The 18,690-nt window shown below is 35.5% G+C and overlaps 1 protein-coding gene across 6 annotated transcripts in view; it reads right to left on the minus strand.

Annotated features, from left to right (window-relative positions):
* Positions 1 to 313: 313 nt before the first annotated feature.
* Positions 314 to 18,690, minus strand: part of LOC105081966 (sodium channel protein type 1 subunit alpha) — a 75,905-nt gene continuing 57,528 nt past the window's right edge. For all 6 annotated transcript variants that reach the window (XM_074363828.1, XM_074363827.1, XM_074363825.1 and 3 more), the window contains exons 21-26: positions 13,556 to 13,837; positions 11,080 to 11,133; positions 9,371 to 9,508; positions 7,464 to 7,568; positions 5,633 to 5,903; positions 314 to 3,531 (exon numbers count right to left, since the gene is read on the minus strand). In XM_074363828.1, coding sequence (XP_074219929.1) covers positions 2,354 to 3,531; positions 5,633 to 5,903; positions 7,464 to 7,568; positions 9,371 to 9,508; positions 11,080 to 11,133; positions 13,556 to 13,837 — 2,028 coding nt within the window. In that variant the 3' untranslated portion in view covers positions 314 to 2,353. The remainder of the gene's footprint in view (positions 3,532 to 5,632; positions 5,904 to 7,463; positions 7,569 to 9,370; positions 9,509 to 11,079; positions 11,134 to 13,555; positions 13,838 to 18,690) is intronic.

An 18,690-nucleotide genomic window follows, 5' to 3' on the forward strand; every position in this document is an offset into this window, starting at 1 on the left:
TCTTTCTTCCCCCCCTGGGGCCCCAGGCCTTTCTCCTAACAGAGACCATACCCTACTGCTTGTAGCCCCTGGGCGGTCACTCCCCTCAGTCCCATTTCTACCCTAGGTTTTCTACCCCAGGTTTTCTTGCTGTCAGCTGGGTAGACCTATGTGTGCACGCACGCACGTGAGTGTGTGTGTGTGTTTAGCTCCCCTTCTCCCACACTTTGGAGAAGAAAAATAGCCTCATATTGTAATAAAACACTGTTAATTAACCAAAAGTAACTGGGCAAACGATAAAATAAAAAATGTAATCTTTATTAGTTTTGCACATTTTTAATGTTGGTTAGCATCATTTAGGGTAATAGTAGCATTTTCCAGCATGCAGTTCACAAATACAATTTATCTAAGTAGTTTTAAGAAAAAGGGTGCCTATGGTTTGCTTCTGTAAGAAACACAAAATGTCCTGATGTAATTGACTACATAAGTTCACTACTCTGTTCTTGGGGGAAAAAAATTGCAAAACTCACATATTTAGAGCAGTCTAGAGCAGCCTGACTCCAAAGAAATGAAAACATAAACAGAAGTTAGGAAAAAAGGACAAAAATGAAAAAATAAGAACTACCTTCAATCAGTTAGTGTAGGCACTACCAAAAATGTAATAAAAATTTATACCTTTATCCAATTGCAAAGCATAATTTGGATGAAAGTTGTGAACCTATTTTTGCCCTTTAAAATTATGAAATAATCTAAAATTAGCAAATGTAATAAAAAAGCAGCAATGTACAACTACCCAGTCTTGTTTTCATTTCTTATTTAGCAAATTTCTTCCATGAAAAAGTACTATGGACAGAAAGTAAGAAAGTGATCGTGGTATCAATCTTAAGATAATTTCCTCTTCATATTTATGTACATAATGCTGAAAAATAAAATAAAATGACTTTTTTTTTACAGTATTTATATTTGCTTAGAAAATTCTAAACACATTTTAACAGGTTAAGCAGTGGGTTTTTTTTTTTTTTTAACATGTCTGTACAGTCGGGCTATACACCATATGTTATCCACTTAAAATTAAAAACAACCAAAAAGCTGTTAAAGTGCTGCAAACTATTGCTTACTGAGTTAAAGAAATGAGATCTGTTGAACAATTTCCTTGACTTTACCACTGACATATGGTTTCTCATATGAGATTCTGAGCAGTGGGAGAAACCTGATACAGCAGCATGGTAATAGAAACATGCATTGATAGCATCCAAACTACCTATAATGGTACAGAGTACATTATATTACCTGTGTAAAGCTTGCACTCTACATTTCTTGTGGTACATATTTGATGCAATAAATACTGTGCTTAGGTCATTATTTGTTTGCTCAAACGTGCACCACAGGGTAAAATGACTATTTACATAATAAATAGCATTTCATTAGCATATACGTTGTCAACCTTGCTGAGCTGAAGATGGCTAAACAAAGTGCAGGACTAAGCAGAAATTTATAAAGGGTTCTTTTGGTCATTTCCGTCTTTCAGTGGGGAGCAATGCTCATTCTTCAGTTTTTTAAATACAATAAACAGAAACATAACACTTACGACTCCAGACATTTGAGCAAAGTTTGCACCTGCTAAGATTTAATGGGCTACCCACCCAAAATGATGGACTTGGCCTAGGGGCTGGATTTGACAAAACAAGATCAGCAAAGCACCTCCAATCATCACCTAATTACCCTCCCAGAAACATGGACGGAATTTCAGAACTCATTGTTTTCTTTGTGACTTTTTTTCATGCATGATCTCTAGTGTAGCATGCCCTCATGCAAACCATGTCTTTATGCAGATGGGAGGGCCGTGTGTTTGCCATAACCCCCGTGGCATACCTGTTAAAGAGGTCCTTTTGCCTATTTCCCAACAGAAACCCCATTTACAAAAATAGTCACATACAATAGACAACATATGGACTAAAAAAAAAATGAATCCACTAACAGATTTTGTAAAAATGTGACAAATGTGGCAGTTGAAATGCAAAGAGTGGATACAATTACTACACTAAAGTGTTTCATGTTTGACAACCCCCAGATTCTAGGTTTGCACCCCTTTGAAGTGGTCCCTACAGTCTGAGTAGCCATTTTGTCTCTCGTCTTCAGCAGTGTCAGCTGGTAGTGAGAACAGTAACCTCCTGTCAAGGTCGTCTCCCCTTTACACAGAGTCACAGTTTTCCGACAAGGGGTCACTGTCTGATTGTAGGCACTGACCTTAAGTAGACGTGTGTAAAAACAGTCAGTTTGGCATTGACCTCCTAAGGAGTCCTGTTGACAAAAATACATCACCTTCACAGGCTGTAAACAATTTGTCACCCGGTGATTTTTATTTATTTTTTGTTTACTTGCCTTTGGCTTTTTCATCTTTGCCTTCCTGCTCATGTTTCTCCACAATTGGCTTTGTTACCCGATCATAGGAGGGTGGACAAGCTGCTGTGGACATGGTCAGATCAGTTTTTTCTGTAATAGAGTTTTCATTTATTCGGTCAATTATCATGTCTTCTTTTACAAGAAGATTAGCCCCACCTTTGATTTTATTTTTATTATACGTAAATGAAGCTTGTTTTACAGTTCGTTTTAAAAGGTGGCGCCTGTAAGCACGCTGAATAATAACAGCGGACACCTCCTCTTGTTTTCTTTTTAAAGTTGTAGTTATTGGCTGATAGGAGACCTTTGATGGGTTGGAAGCCATGAATCGATCTTCCATCTGTATTCGAAGAGCGTCCATCTCTCCACTCTCCCCTAGAACCCGCTTCGTAAAAGCAAATAAGATGTCAAGACAGTGGATTCGGTCACCACTTACCATGGGCAAATCCATGGCAATAAGCTGGAGTTTGTTCGGTTGTGGTAGATTGAGGGGAGGTTCAAGAGCAGCTGCAAACTGAGACAGTTTTTCAAATTCCATGAACTGGGTGGCATCCGGATCAAACTTCTCCCAAACCTCGTAGAACATCTCAAAGTCATCCTCACTCAGGGGCTCTGCACTTTCTTCAGTAGCAACACTGAAGTTCTCCAGGATGACAGCGATGTACATGTTCACCACAACCAGAAACGATATGATGATGTAACTGACAAAAAAGAAAATCCCAACAGAGGGGTTCCCACAGTCTCCCTTAACTGAGCTGCCAGGGTTAACTTTATTAGGGTCACAGTCGGGTGGTTTACTGTTGAGAATAGGTGCTAGCAACCCATCCCAGCCAGCAGAGGTGGTGATCTGGAACAGGCAGATCATGCTGTTGCCGAAGGTCTCAAAGTTGAACATGTCATCAATTCCAACTTCCCTCTTAACATAGGCGAAGTTGGACATGCCAAAGATGGCGTAGATGAACATGACCAGGAAGAGCAGGAGGCCGATGTTAAACAGCGCAGGAAGGGACATCATCAAAGCAAAGAGCAGCGTGCGGATCCCCTTCGCCCCTTTGATCAGACGCAGGATTCGGCCAATCCTGGCGAGACGGATCACTCGGAACAGGGTAGGGGACACAAAATATTTCTCTATCAGCTCAGCCAGAAACATGCCTATGGATAAAAAATGAGAGTATCAACCAGTGAAGAAGTTATCCATTAAAATAATACTCAAATATCTGTTAAAGCTCCAAGGTAAAGTTCAGAGTACTAAAATTGAGTTACCTAATCTTAAATGTGACAAACATATTACATATATATATATATATATGTATATATATATACACACACACACACATATATATTACATTTTATAAATAAACCTTAATTTTGACATTCAGCATTAAATTTGACTCAGTATTTGCTATGGACTAAATTGTGTCTTCCCCCTAAATTCATACGTTAAAGCCCTGACTCCTTAAGGTGGTGGTATTTGGAGATAGGGCTTTGGGAGATAATTAAGTTTAGATGAGGTCATGAGGCTGGAGCTCTCAATAGGATTAGTGCTCTTAAGAGAGAAGACACTAGAGAGCTTGCTCTCTCTTTCTCCCTGGCCTGGAGGACATAGTGAGAAGACAGCCATCTACCAGCCAGGAAGATGGCTCTCGTCGGAAACCCACCACACTGGCACCTTGACTTGGACTTCTGGCCTCCAGAACTGTGAGAAGATACGTTTCTCTTGTTTAAGTCACCCAGTTTGTGGTAATTTATTATGGCAATCTGAGGTGACTAAGACAATGTTCAATTCAATAAGGATTTTATAGTACCTTTTTAATTTGAGGGAACAGCTCTAGACTATTTTTAGCTTACACAAAATCCCAAGACTGAATCTAACAAAATAAGTAAAAAAAAATTCTCAAGTCTGTCTGAAGAGTAGTAGCCAACAGTATAAATACGTTTATATGAATATAATTAATATAATTTTTTTCTGAACCTGCTAAATCATATACCCTCTATTCAGTCCTTATGCATCTAAAAGTATCTGTAGCTTTTAATGCTATTGTCATCTCTCCATGAACTTGATGCTTCCCTAAGCTTCGACTATAATATTCTTACATATTTTTATATGTGCTCTGGTGCATTTCTAAAAGGTTTTAAGCTGATGCTCCTTCTGGTTTCCTGTGTCTGGCATTGGTCTCTCAGTTTTCTTCTTTAAAGCTTCTTTCTCCAGTTGCCTTTTAAATAATGAAATAATAATTGAGATGAAGAGGAGCTCAAGAAACCAAGTATCTCTGAGTTACACTAACTCATTCTGTAAAAAGTGTGTGTACATGTGTGTGGTGGGGAGGAGACAGTGAGAGAAACAGAGGTGAATGCAGCTAAGTATCCTATTCACAACTGATTACACCAGATTAGTGTGGGAATTAATGACAACACATGAGTTGGATATAAGCTTAACTTTTTGGAGGGGCAAATGGCATAAAGAGCTGCCCAACAGAGATGCCCCATATTAGATGGTAAAATACTGACCCACTCATATCACCTGGTTTAGGAAGAATGAATATCTTAGGCTCACAGGCAGACTTCTTTACTGGAGCTAGAGTTGTATCTTTAATGAGATGAGCTATATTGCTCATGTGACCTGTTTAACATTTCAGGCTTTGAAGGGAATGAATGATAAAATGATGTTCCACGCTACATCACTTCTTCTCTGCATCATTACTACAAACCCATTTCAAGATAATTTAGAAAATCTCTGATCTGCTGCATTAAAGAACCTACCACCTGCATTTGCTGACATTTTGTTCTGAGCCTTATTCTCTTTTCACTCTATCCTCTTCCTTATTTGCCACGAGCTTCCACTCCTTTCTGCATACTAATGACTCTATGTCTGATGCACTGCCTCTCTTGAGTACCAGATTAAATTCCTAGTCCTCTTTTCAAGAGAGCTGTCTGGATATTTTAGAGACTATTCCATCTCAACATGTCAAAAGCATTTTTATCTTAGTTCATAGCACATTTCTAGTTCAAATGAATGAGACTCTACTATATTGACAAATAATATATCTAGTCTAAAATGGGTAGAATAAGATACAATACTCTAGGTATAGCAGGAGCCTCATTTTGTAAGAAAGACAGACACACTTGAGTGAAATACAACAAAAATTTTTACAGTGGTTTTCTCTGAGTGGTGGGATGACCTCTAATTTAAACTTAATTGTTCCAACTTTTACTTTTATTGAGCGGAACTTAAGAGATGTGCAATACTTCTTACCTACAATGGAGAGAATGACAACCACAAAATCAAAAATATTCCAGCCTATGGTAAAATAATAATGTCGGAGGGAGATGAGCTTCAACACACACTCTCCAGTGAACAGCACAATGAACACCAGGTTGATGCGTGACAAAATGCTAGTCACATATTCACTCTGGTCATCAGTTTCCACCATCATTGTGACCATGTTGAGACAGATGAGAATCATGATGCTTATGTCAAAGACTTGTCTGGTTACAAAGTCAAAGACCATTCCTTGAAATTTGTTCTGTAGAGAAACAGAAATGCTTTTAGCAACACAGAAGTTTTCTTGTACATATTATCTTCTGCATAAGTACTTTTTGCACTGACTGTCTAGTATTGTACATAGGAACCACTGGCCCTGAGTTTTGTAAAAGATGACTTATAGCCCATTAATTTTTTAAATTTAGTTATCTAAATTGTATTTACCAGTATGTAGTCCACAGAATAACAATCCCTTGTGAAAAGCGGATTTCTGATAAGAAACATTGCGTACTATATATTTCTCTGAGAGGCACAAAATGCATATTAATGTATTAAAATTACAAGAAGTTAAGAAACCTGCTCAATTTTGTTTTATCAGAATTTCCAATGATCAGTTGGACCATAAAGCAGTTTCAAAATAAAGTATCTATTAACATTCCATTTGCTTTCTTGTCAAAGAATTGTTATGGGGAACTTGGGATTTCCATGACACACCTAGAACATTATGCATTTAAAGTCCATGTGTGTCAGTACTGATGTTCTTCCATCAAACGGTCTTTGCTGACATTGTCACATACAGAATGCTGAGTCTACACAGGGATAATCAGACCAGAATGACATTCCTTACACTTGGATGTCAAAAACGCATGTCCCTTGTCACTAATCTGTGGTTTTGCCCACCCCGGTTCTGCCACTGTCATTTACTGCAGGCCACTGCCTGGCCCATTTCCCTTGGCCCCTCAGGAACTTTGAGGATATCTTCTATCTTACATTTTTCCCATACACATTCCTACTTCCAATGTTAAGGATTAACAGAGCCTTAACATTCTCAAGAAGGCAACTTTTGGCTAGCACGATATGAGTATGAATGAACAGAGTGTTCATTAATATTTTATTCCTCAGTACGCCCCAGAAATTATTTTAACCTCACAGATCATCATCATAAACATCAACACAGCATGGGATAACGCTTCTCCATTTCACAGTGGTAGTTTGGTTGGTTCCTCATAGAAACATGACGTTTGTTATTTATCATCATGAATTGTATTTATTGACTCTGACTTCTGTAGACATTTGTAATTTCTAACTTTGTAGTCATATATATGAATAGCAGAGACTGGAACACCTTCCTTCTCTGAAATACCCAATACCTCCAATGACAAATAAAATAGAACTAAGGTGTTATTTCACTCAATACTTCATCAACTTGTTAACCTAGCAGAAAAGTACATTTTTTTTAACCCCATCCAAGATTCACCCCTCTCCCTAACATCACTCAGCAACCACCCTTGAGTTACATGATCAAATTTCTTGTGCATATCACACTGTCTATGTGAACTTCGCCATGCCGTTTGGATTCCAGTTGTGACATTCTAAATGCCTTGAAGATAACGGTGCATTTTCTGTTTCTTTGTTTTCTTTTTGGCCTCTCCCTTTTTAAAAAATTTTACCATTACCATAAGAGGTATAAATTAATGATGCTCTAAAAGCAGAAGAAATCTTTGCTGCTGAAAATGTTAGCTGCTATCTCTTCTGTGAGAAAATCCATGCAAGTTTTTGTTTTTGTGTATTTTTTCCCCCCACATCATTTGGTATTTCTTACTCCTGGTCGAGGTATAGGCTTCTGTGGCTTTTTTGATCCTAATTTTTTCATTGCATTATAGTATTTCTTCTGTTCTTCTGTCATAAAGATGTCTTGACCTCCGAAGTATAGAAAAGAAAAATCAAAATTGATTAAAACTGTGTCCCTTTGCACATAGTTTTTCAATGTTAAACTTAAAATAGGAAAGGGACAGTTAAAAAAGGCAATGCAAAATTCAACCAATTAGTATAATTATGCCTGGAATTTTAAATTTGAAACATTAAAACCAGTTTTTAGGTACTATAATCTGATTCATTTCTCACAACCATCCAAAACTGACTTTCTTATTTTCATTATTATTTAACAGAGGAAAAAAATCCCAGAAACTAGGGGTTAAGTATTTTAACCAAGTCCATACACTCAGTGAGTGGTAAAATTTGGTTCACTGAGATACTAAATACTTGGTTCCTTACACTATACATACTGCCTTTCTGAAGTTAAAGACAACGATTTTCTTATTCATATATAGTAAAAAATCAGAGTAAGTATTGCATGACGGTTTTGAGTTACTCATTGAAAGCCACTTTCACTCTGCCAAGAATTAGAGCAAAAGAATAGAAAGGAAGCTGGACAAGTTGGTAGATAAGTTAAGGGAAAAGTCAGATGTCATATGTACAGAAGGTATGTGATAGGCCAGTAGGTACAGAGGATTGGAACTCAGGTTCATAAGTGAAATGAAAGAGTTTGATAGTGACAACAGAACAATGTTGATAATAATAAAAGGGGATGGGGCAGAGATGTTCTCTAGAGAAAGCATCCCCTACAATGCAAACACTCATTGTGTAAGAAGAAAACATACTGAGCAAATGAGATGAAGGATCAGTACACAGAGGAAAAAAAGAAATGGCCAAAAAAGCCCTTGAAAATGTATTCAAACCTACTAGTAATAAAAGACATAAAAATTCAAATTAAATACAATTTTCATTTATCAAATATCAAGTATTAAAAAACAGAATATTTAATGCTAGTGAAGCAGCAGTGACATGAGCACATCCACATGTCATTATTGGGAGTATGAGTAGGCATGTTATTTTGGGAAAACAAAATACCTTCCTCTAGGAATTTATCTTAAGGAAATAATTAAAGGCTTAATTTTTTTTTTTGGCACAAAGACTTTTGACCAGGCACTGATAATGAATATATGAAGACTTAACAAAATAGGAAAATATTTAAGTAAAAAAGAATTCATAATTATAGGTAAAATAATTCAATAATAAGGGTATGTGTAGAAAAAGTCTGAACAGAAAAACATAAAATGCAAATAGTGGTTACTTCCAAGCAATGATATTTCTTTACTGTCTGTGGTTTTGATCATGTGCATATATGATCAGGACGATAAAATGGGTTTAATAATGATAATAATTAATAAAATAAAGAGCTGTTCAATTCAACACTGGAACTGATCATTTATAATTACATATCATGGAGAAGTGTGAATAAACAAAAGAAACCAATAAGGGACAAAAATTATAAAAAGAAACACTAGAAGAAGCTCAGACATCCTGCCTGATTTATTGCAAAGATTCTAAGAGTTTTCACTAGAAAATATATTTTAAGGAGGGAAGTTGTAAGGAATAAAATAACAAGTTGACTTTGGGAAAGAGGCATATGCCTGAGTTCTTTTTTAATTATTCTCTTTCAAAAGAGAAAATGTGGTTCCGTGATTTTTTTGAAGAGGAAGAGGTTTGGAACCCATGCACAGGAATATGGGACACAGTCATTCCTGGCTTTCTATCTCCTGAAAGAGATGGGTAGTGAATGGCAGAGGGGAAGGATAAAAAAATAGATTCTAAAATATTCACTTGGTAGAGAAAATGTTTCAAATCATTTATTATTTTAGTGGGAGAGAAAATATTAGAAATACTTATCTTCTTTTTTTGCTGGTTGAAATTATCTATGATGACACCAATAAACAGGTTCAGGGTGAAGAAGGACCCAAAGATGATGAAAATAACAAAGTAAAGATACATGTATAGACTTTCCTCATACTTCGGCTGGAGTTCCACCTACCAAAGGAAGATATTTTGTAAAATATTACAGTACATTTTGATGCTGGAAGTCATTGGTGCTTTTCCACAAGAATAAAAAAGAAAAATTTCTGGTAATACTTAAGCAGTACTTTTCCTTTTTTCCTCTCTAAATCAGCTACCTGTAAAAAAAAAGTCTCTGAAATTAGTCTTTAGGATGATTTTTCATGTGAAAAATGGGGTATTTTAATGTGAAAAGTACAATTACTATGACTGAATGTATTTTTTCTAACTATAAATACAACTAATATCTTGCCATTTAGACAGCAGTGTGCTAAATTTTGCAATTTTTAAGGTACTACATTTTAATAGTTTAAAAATTACTAGTGAAAAAATTTTACATCAACAAATGTGTATAGATTATGTTTGGAAACAATCATTTGTACTTGCATGAATTTATTTAGCAAACAATAATTGAGTTACTTATTTAGGTGTTTGGCATCCTGCCTTCAACATTATAACACTGAATTTTTCAAATTGAGTAGATACAACTATACACTGCATCTTCTAAATCCTCAACTGATAATTTAATCTCTAGGTGGTACTTATGGTAAGTAAGTACACTTATTTACCACTGATTAAAGAGGTAAAGGAGTCACTATAGATAGTGAGTGCCTTAATAGATTCATGTCCTTCTAAAGACAGCAGAATTTAAAATCAACCAAACACACAACAAAATAGTAAGTAACAGAAATAACTCAACTCTGGGGGATATTAGAAAGGAACCCAACATAAAACTAAAGCCATTTATGGGAAATGCACATCAAGAAAGAGAAAAGTGAGCTCTATCAGGTCAATTTGAAGATGACAGGACAAAGGTCATTCCTTATAACGAGAGACTAAACAGATGCGATTTCAGAATGAAAAGATAAAGAGAAAATACTAAATTTTACAAAGTTTTGAAGAGCAGAGTTGGAAGGAGCATGGATTTCAATTCTCATCTTTTGAAGCCTGAAAGAGGCTGTTGTAGGAGAGATCAAAAAAGTGGGTCTTAGGTGGTATAAACTTAAAGGAAACTGTTGATCATGGAAGTGATAATAGTATCGGTAAAGACTCCAGTAAATTTATGGATTGTTTTTATCATACAAAAGAACGAATTTTAAAGTACAAAAGTATAAGGCTGTTAGAAAAATATAAGGCTGTCTAGACAAATTCTCTAACTTGTCAAATATGGAGGGTAAATATACATTCAACTACTGATGACAATCATGTATCTCTTCACATTTGCTCCAGCTTGCCAAAATAATTATTGATTATATAATTGGTGAATAAAAAGGAAACAAAATAGAAAAATATTTAATAGAAGGATATTTGTTAGTTATTAAATATAAGCATGTGTTACTTTACTTAGACTTTCACCATAATTTATGTTTTGATATATCTTAGTAAGATCTTTCTGATAAATATTGCTCTATTTGAATATTAATCTGAGTCATATTTTTACTTTAAAATAAATCATTGTAGAATCATTCCATTCAGTTGCTATGCTCAAATTAATTTTAACACCTAATCAACATTATGAAAAGACTTCGGATATAAAGAATACTTACATTTCGTGAATCAACAGCTGCGTACATTATATCCATCCATCCCTTAAAGGTGGCCTATTAAAAAGGATATGCATGTTTTACTTGGAGTAAAAATAATTCAGACTTGATGTTTAATAAATATCCATATTTCTTAAAAAGGAACATTTTGGAAAGATATCTTAAAACAAAGTTTACATGGATTTTGGACCAACACTATCTCAATAAATCTTTTCATTTCTAGATCATATAATGAGCAAAATCATCCTCTGGTATATCCTCCTGCTTGATAACCAATTCACAAGTACTTCTCAATTCTTCAGAATTAAAGGAATCATGCAATGTAAAGTGCTATCAAAATTTGGTGGAACAGTTTTAGAAAGATTTACAAATGCCAACACACTCGGCAATGTTTGCAGCAGCAAAACAATTACAACTTAGACCTCATGATCATCCACTGAAATCTACCTGCAAGGTGATCAAAGTGACTGAAAGTGTAAGATTCCTCTTCATTGTAATACTGTAAGGATCATACAGGTATACAAAAAGTCAGAGTTGTAACTAACATTTTAAGAATTCTGAAGCGTAATACCTAGAAATAATCCTATGTTCCACTTTCTCCTCTGTAGTTTTTGATGAAAGTGAGTTCATTTGGGTAATAAAAGTGGAAAATAGTACAGTAAACATTTGGTATTCTCAAGTCTAATAACTTATAGTAACTTGTTATTTGTTCTAGGACACGAGTTTTGAGCCCTGTGGGCCTGTGAGGATTCGTTGCTTAGTGAGCAAGTCTAGCAAAGCTTTCAGCATCTGTATCTCAACACATCTTTGTTGCTATTACACTAGCTCTTGTGAAGAGGAAGAAAGCCAAGTTAAGGGTGCTTGTCATGGCAGTGAAGAGAAAGTAATGATTCTTAGCTAGGAAACAGAACCTATTTGTATATCAAAAAGGGAAATGTTAAATGTGTCAGTGGCTGAGGTCAATGATAGAACAAGTTCATTACATACTAGGTACAGGAACAGAACAAAGTGATTCAAGGAACCATTTCAATGAATTGCTAATCAACAGAGACATGATTCTGTATAAAACCAAGTATAAATCGGTACTTTAGAGTTTCTTTAGTAGCAAGATTTATTTAATGGCTTCGCACAGGATCTTTACCCTATCTTTTCAGAATTGTTTAGCCTTTTAAGGGGTTGCTTGAAATTTTAAATTTTTCTTTCTCAGTTTTATGGAGGAAGTGATATACATTAGTGATATTTACAAGTGTGACTATTAGTTAAGGGTGAGGATAAGCGCCCAAGGAAATAACATCATGTATCGACTATATTTATATCATACTCGCCAGATTTTTTTAAATCTCTATTTTAACTGCATGAGCATTCGGCATAAGTCAGAAACATCTATGAGAGAAATAAGAATTTCTAACAAGAAGGTGGAAAAAACTTTAAAGGAATCACAGTACCGACATCTCCGATAGAGATGCAAGAGGGTTTTGACCAGTGCAAGTTTCTGTGCTGGCTTAGTCTCCTGGTTGAACAATGGAAAACGTAACCCCAGTGAAACGAAATCGATTTCTGCCCTAAAGACTCTATAGAACCACAGAAAAGAACTTATACAGCTTTTTCTTTTTTAAGCTGTGTTTTCAGTGGCCAAAATAGAACAGTATTTTTATAATGTTTTCCAAACAATCTGAACTCTTTTTATCCACTGCTTTGCTGTGATGCAGCTGCAGCCAGAAGCAGCATCAAATGGAAATGTTTAAGAGGCCACCATCTTTGGCGTTTTTATAAACTGTAAACTATTTTCTTTTGCATAAATCAGTCTTGGAGACCCAGTAGTGAAAACATTAATATTTAGGGGAAAAAAAGACCTTAAGTAATTATACTGCAAAGTCATTGGGGGTGAGACAAGTGCTTGGATTTCATTTCTGTGTCTCAGTGTCACCTAGTATTATTTCCATCTCACTATGAGGACTTAACCTAAAACCTAAATAGCCTTCCCCAATCTTCAATCCAAATGACACAACTCACTAGCAGTTAATACTGCCAGTTAGTTGCAATCCAATCAGGTGTGTTTGTGTGTGTGTGTGTGTGTGTGTGTTTGGTGGGGGGTGATCCATCAGTGAAACAAGCTTTCCAATTGCAACAGGAAAAAATATTAGCAAATGTATTGATTTATTAATCTAGTTCATGTGGGAAGAGAGAGAAATATGAGAAGAAAGAGAAGAACTTTGGAAAGAACTAAAATACCTGGCCACTATTAACTGTCTGCACTGCTTACATATACTGACATTTCTACCCACTGGGCTCATCAACTTGCACAAATGAATCAAAATTAGAAAAAAGGAAATATATTATAAACTTTCTTCTTAGTAACTAAATAATAGCTGTATGTCATACTTTTTGGGGGGGGTATTGATAACATTTATTTTGCACTCATTACTTTGCTATTACTCCAAACAATAAACACATTTCAGAGAAAAGAGTGTTCACTTACAACTTGAAGCAAAGAGAGATACCCAAATCCTACATTATCAAAGTTTACTTTCACATTTTTCCATCGGGCAGTCTCATTTCTTTCTATCAGTATTAGGCAATCAGAATGATTATTCACTTCTTCGATGTCAAACATGTCACCAGTTGTGGTGTTAACACAGTGGTAGAATTTGCCAGCAAACAAATTTACGCCCATGATGCTGAAAATTAGCCAGAATATAAGACAAACCAGAAGCACATTCATGATGGATGGAATTGCTCCTAAAAGGGCATTCACAACCACCTAATACACAAATGGAAAAAAAGAAAAGTCAGAATTCTTATTGATTAAAATTTAAAAAAAAAATTCCCCTAGTAATCTTTAGCCTTTCTAATTTTTTTTTTTACTATCAAGACTATTCTAGGATATTTAAAAGCAAAGTAAAAAAGTCTTAAGATGAAATACACTCTTTCTTAAGCAATACATTTACAGAAACAAATATAGACAATATAACAAAAAAAAGTTTTAAAACTGAGAAGAGGAAGTATGAAAAGTTTAAAGGAAAAGCAAAATCAGAGGAATCTGCTGCCAGATGAAGACAGAAAATTTGTTTATTAGAAAAGGAGAAGTAAGAAATCCTAACAGAGAAGATTAACTCATTAAAAAGGGCAATTTATTAAAGAATGAAACTAAAATAATGGCATAGGGGTTTATTTGACCAGTATATTTTAATAAACTAAAAATTTAGATGTATAAAGATAAAAATATAATTAAATACCTAATATAATTTTGTCCTTAATTATTCATGCATTGCTATGACTAATAATTTTTGCATAAGAAGCAAGACAATTTAGCATTATGTATTTCATTAGATCATCACATCGTTTATTTCAAGCTCCAGTCATATCAGTTGTTTCATTTACTGAGTTTAATTTGATAAACTTATTTTAAATGAAACATAATTGAAATCAGTTTCTTAGGAAAAGAAGAAAAGAAGAGATGTCATATTTGGGATGACAGTTCCCAAATCTGATGTGATTACATCAAGTTATGGATCAAATAATTATCTACTCTTCTTCTTCTTTTTTTTTTTTTTTTTTAATGGAAGCATTTTCCCCCCTCTTATCTTTATTTCTGGATCACAAATTAAAAATCTGAATTTTTCTATTTAGCAACCCTGTGGGGATGCCTGTCCTTGCCTCCATCTCTACAGTTCCCATTGGAGCTGCATATGAGTAGCTAAGAGAGAGATAAAGACAGGCCCTAAAATGCTGCTAAGTAGCAGAGGATGCCTAAGACTTGAACATTCATCACTAAGTTGAATTCTACCTATGAACTTCTATCATTCTTGTCAATGTGATCTCAAATAAACAACAGACATCGAAGTATCTCCTCTCTGCCATTTGATACTGATGTATTTTTTTGGCACATAGTCGATTTACAATGTTGTGTTTATTTCTGGTATACACCATAGTGATTAAGTATTGATTAGTAATTTTTTTTAATGGAGTTACTGGGGATTGAACCTAGACCTCATGCATGCTAAGCATGTGCTCTACCACTGAGATATACCCACCTGCCCTGCCATAACAATGAATTTTCAGAACAAATTTTTTGACTGTTTGTCTGAATAAAAGAATAGATGAAGCCAATGAAGCCATTCCTTATGCTTCTGAGCCCTTTTAAAATCTGTAAAGAACTCTAGGCCTCCTGGGGTTACAGTACAGTGTCATAAGTGGGCCAAGGGAAATAATTAATCCATTAATGACAGAGGGGAATGATAATGAAAAAACCAAGCCAGCTGAATATTCTAGGCAGATCCTTGCAATATGGGTGATGCAGCCTACCAAGCGGACACATGGTTCCTCACTTTATCTCATTTGGCTGTCTGCATTCACACAACGGAATGAATAAATCTTTGTTTTTTACTTCACTTCAAATGTGTGGATATACTTAGATTTCCTTTGGATGCAAGATTTAAAAAAGTTATTATTTATTTCCCCCCTTTTCCAAATATTTTGCCTGCTATCCAGATTAAAAAGCTGTTTCTACTGTGTATACACAAAGTATACGTTAAAATGCATGTTTTTACCTGTAACAGCCAAGTTAGGGCAAGAGCAGAACACTGGTAACCTATGCCTATTTCTTGAATCCTGGTCACATCAATCTGTAGGTTTCACACTTGTTTCTTCAGAACCATTCTCACCTCTGTCACTTCTCCACTTTCACAGGTCATCATTCTAGTTCTGACACCTATTAGTACATACTTGTACTGTTTTCAGAGTCTAACTTTCTCCTTCCTTTAATTCATGTAAGATGAATTAATCTTCTTCAAGTCTCATTTAAAATTATTTAATGCCTTCCCACTGATTATCAAATATTTTTCTTACCTTGATGTTCAAATCACTCCTCAATCTACATTTCTAGTTTTAACTTCCTGAGCCACCAAGCCTTCATACCCATCCAACTAATATAATTACCCCTGCTAATAACAGTACCAGAGAACTGAGATGCCTTTTCCTTTGTAATTACTCATCCAATATCTCCCCTTCTGACGTACTCATTCTTCTCACAAGCTGTAGACCAAGCAACACTTCTGTCACAGAGTCCGTCCCACCCCTCAGGTTAGCCTCCAAGTTAGAGATGTTTCCTCTTTTGAATTCAAGAATCAGAATTCCAGCACCGGACAGGACTATGGAGATAATTTACTATTGTGTTTTCATCTGAGGCTCAGGCGGGTTAAGTTCAGAACACAGACTAGCGGTGGCCTCTAGTTCCTTCTCCTCTACCTCAATAATTCTCCTCAGAGTTGCTCCCATTTATCTGGTACCCTCATTGCTCTACATTAGAGTTAACTGCATTCCCGTAATCTTGACAAATGGTAGGATCTTTCTTTTTTTAATTTAAGATGAAAAAATGTATTTGTGAATTTTCCAAGGCCTTGAATGCCTTGAATATAGGAATGCAGCAGAGTGCTTTGAATGCAGGACAACAAAAATGGTGATGGAAGGAATGAATGAAGTCAAGATCAGCTTCGCATTTACTGATCAAAATGTAATTCTGAATGACATTTCTGGAAATGGGATGAGAATAAAGAACTGGACACAACAAAAAAATTAGGGTTAGCTCATAAATCTGTGGTGTTTCCTTTGAAACTGGGGATTAGGCTGCACTAAAGTTAACTCTGTAATTCATGACATAAGCAAGCGCTCTGCCGCAGTGCCTTTCAAGATGCAGCTTACAAGGTCAGCATATATTTGGCCCAGGAAAAAAAGTTTATTTTTACGAAGAGAAAAGAATTTACTATCTACAAAGGTCCATTCACATTTAAAATTTCAATAAATTAGGCAATGAAGGATCAGAGGAAGGACTGTCTTTTCCCAAGAGCCTCAAGCCACTCCTTGGTTCAGCACAGAGGGAGGTGCATTAACTGTGTTCAGGCCCTAGGGAACTGCAGTAATTGCTTCCCCTGTGGTAAAGGCACTAGGCAGAACTGGACTAAACAAATTGGGAAGAACAGATTGAGGTTTCAGGCTGCATGAAAGGAGATATCTACAAAAGAAATTATCTTAATGAATTAATACTAGAGGTTGCTTCTCACAAATGTTTTGCAAAATGTCATCAAATAGAATTTCTGTATTTTAGCACAACCTGTTCTTAGAGAAACTCTTCCTGACTCCGGTCCATTTAATATGAAATGAGGGGTTGACAATTAAATATGCAAATTAACGTTGGGAATTTTGTAACACATAGAAATGTTCTCTTGTCTGAATGAATTGTCTTTGAACTTCAAATCAATACTACTCATAGATTCTAATGCTTCTCTAATTGAAACACTGAAAAACTATGTGAATAAAACTCAAAAGTAGGCAAAGGATAAATCACACATTTTAAAGCATGAAGAAGGGTAATAAAATCTTTCTCAACCTAGTATCTCCATTTGTGTTGTGGGGATTTATTTAGGGTAATTATGTTTGAAAGATATGATACATCAATTATCGGAACACAAATTGCAACTTTTTCCTCCCCCTTAAAAATAAAAACTGCCCTCCTTGCACATTATTCCTAAGTTTCAAGAATAAACAAGATGTAGAATCATTTTTGTTTTCACTGTGATAACTTCTAAGATACCAAGAAGTTGGTTGTGAGTGATGTATTCTATGAGGTGAGTTTATGCATTAAATTCTATCTTAATACACACAATAAGATGTTTTGTTTTATTTCTAGGTGGGTTTCTAGTCTGTATAGTTCAAATAAGTGGACCCTTTCATATTTACTTTTTTCCATTTAAGACACAAATCACACATGCTTACTCAACTCTATCTTAATATATCTTTGTTACATTTTGAAAATAACCCCTATAAACTTAAAAATGAGAATAATCATACAGTCAATACCAGTCTTATGAAGCCTGGAATATTGCACCCTAGCATCTGCTCACACATATCAACAAGGCAAAGGAAGCTACTGCTGGTTTCTCAAGGTCAATTTTAAGGACCCAGACCAGCGTAGAAAATAGCAAGGTGGTTTCTGTTTGTTTGTTTGTTTGTTTTTAATGCCTCAAAGAGCATCATTAACTTGACAAGTTAAAAATTTCACGCAACCGTTCTAAACCAGGGTCCCCCACCCTCACCAATGAGATGATATCCCCATACATGGATAACTCAGTATACAAACAACTAAATCATATTCAGTGAAACTTAATCAAGGTATCAGCAGTCGGGGTTCAAATCCACAGAAGGTAAATTCACAAAAGATATTTTGCTCAAAAGAAAATTTAAGACAATTGAAAACAGGGGATTTGAATGTAAATACTGTATTTCCCCTACCGTGGTGCAGTCGGACCCTTCCCAATCCCACCCTCATCCCACTACACAGTCACAGTGAAAGGATGAAAGGAAGCAAAAGGGGTAATACAGTACCCATAATAAAGGGCTGAGGGGCGGAACCAGCGCTCCACCCCATCCAAGTTGGAGCAAGATTATCCTATATAAAATAGAAATATATAGTTTGTTATTAGTTAGAAATCTGATATGACAGAACATTTGGTGTTACTTTTTGTATATGATGCTCTCTGTCTGTTTCCCTATCAATCAAGACTTGAGTTCTTTTGAAAACGAAGGTATTTAAGATTTCTCAGATTAGGAAATTAAAAA

The sequence above is a fragment of the Camelus bactrianus genome, chromosome 5, assembly GCF_048773025.1.
Source record: "Camelus bactrianus isolate YW-2024 breed Bactrian camel chromosome 5, ASM4877302v1, whole genome shotgun sequence".
Taxonomy (NCBI): domain Eukaryota; kingdom Metazoa; phylum Chordata; class Mammalia; order Artiodactyla; family Camelidae; genus Camelus; species Camelus bactrianus.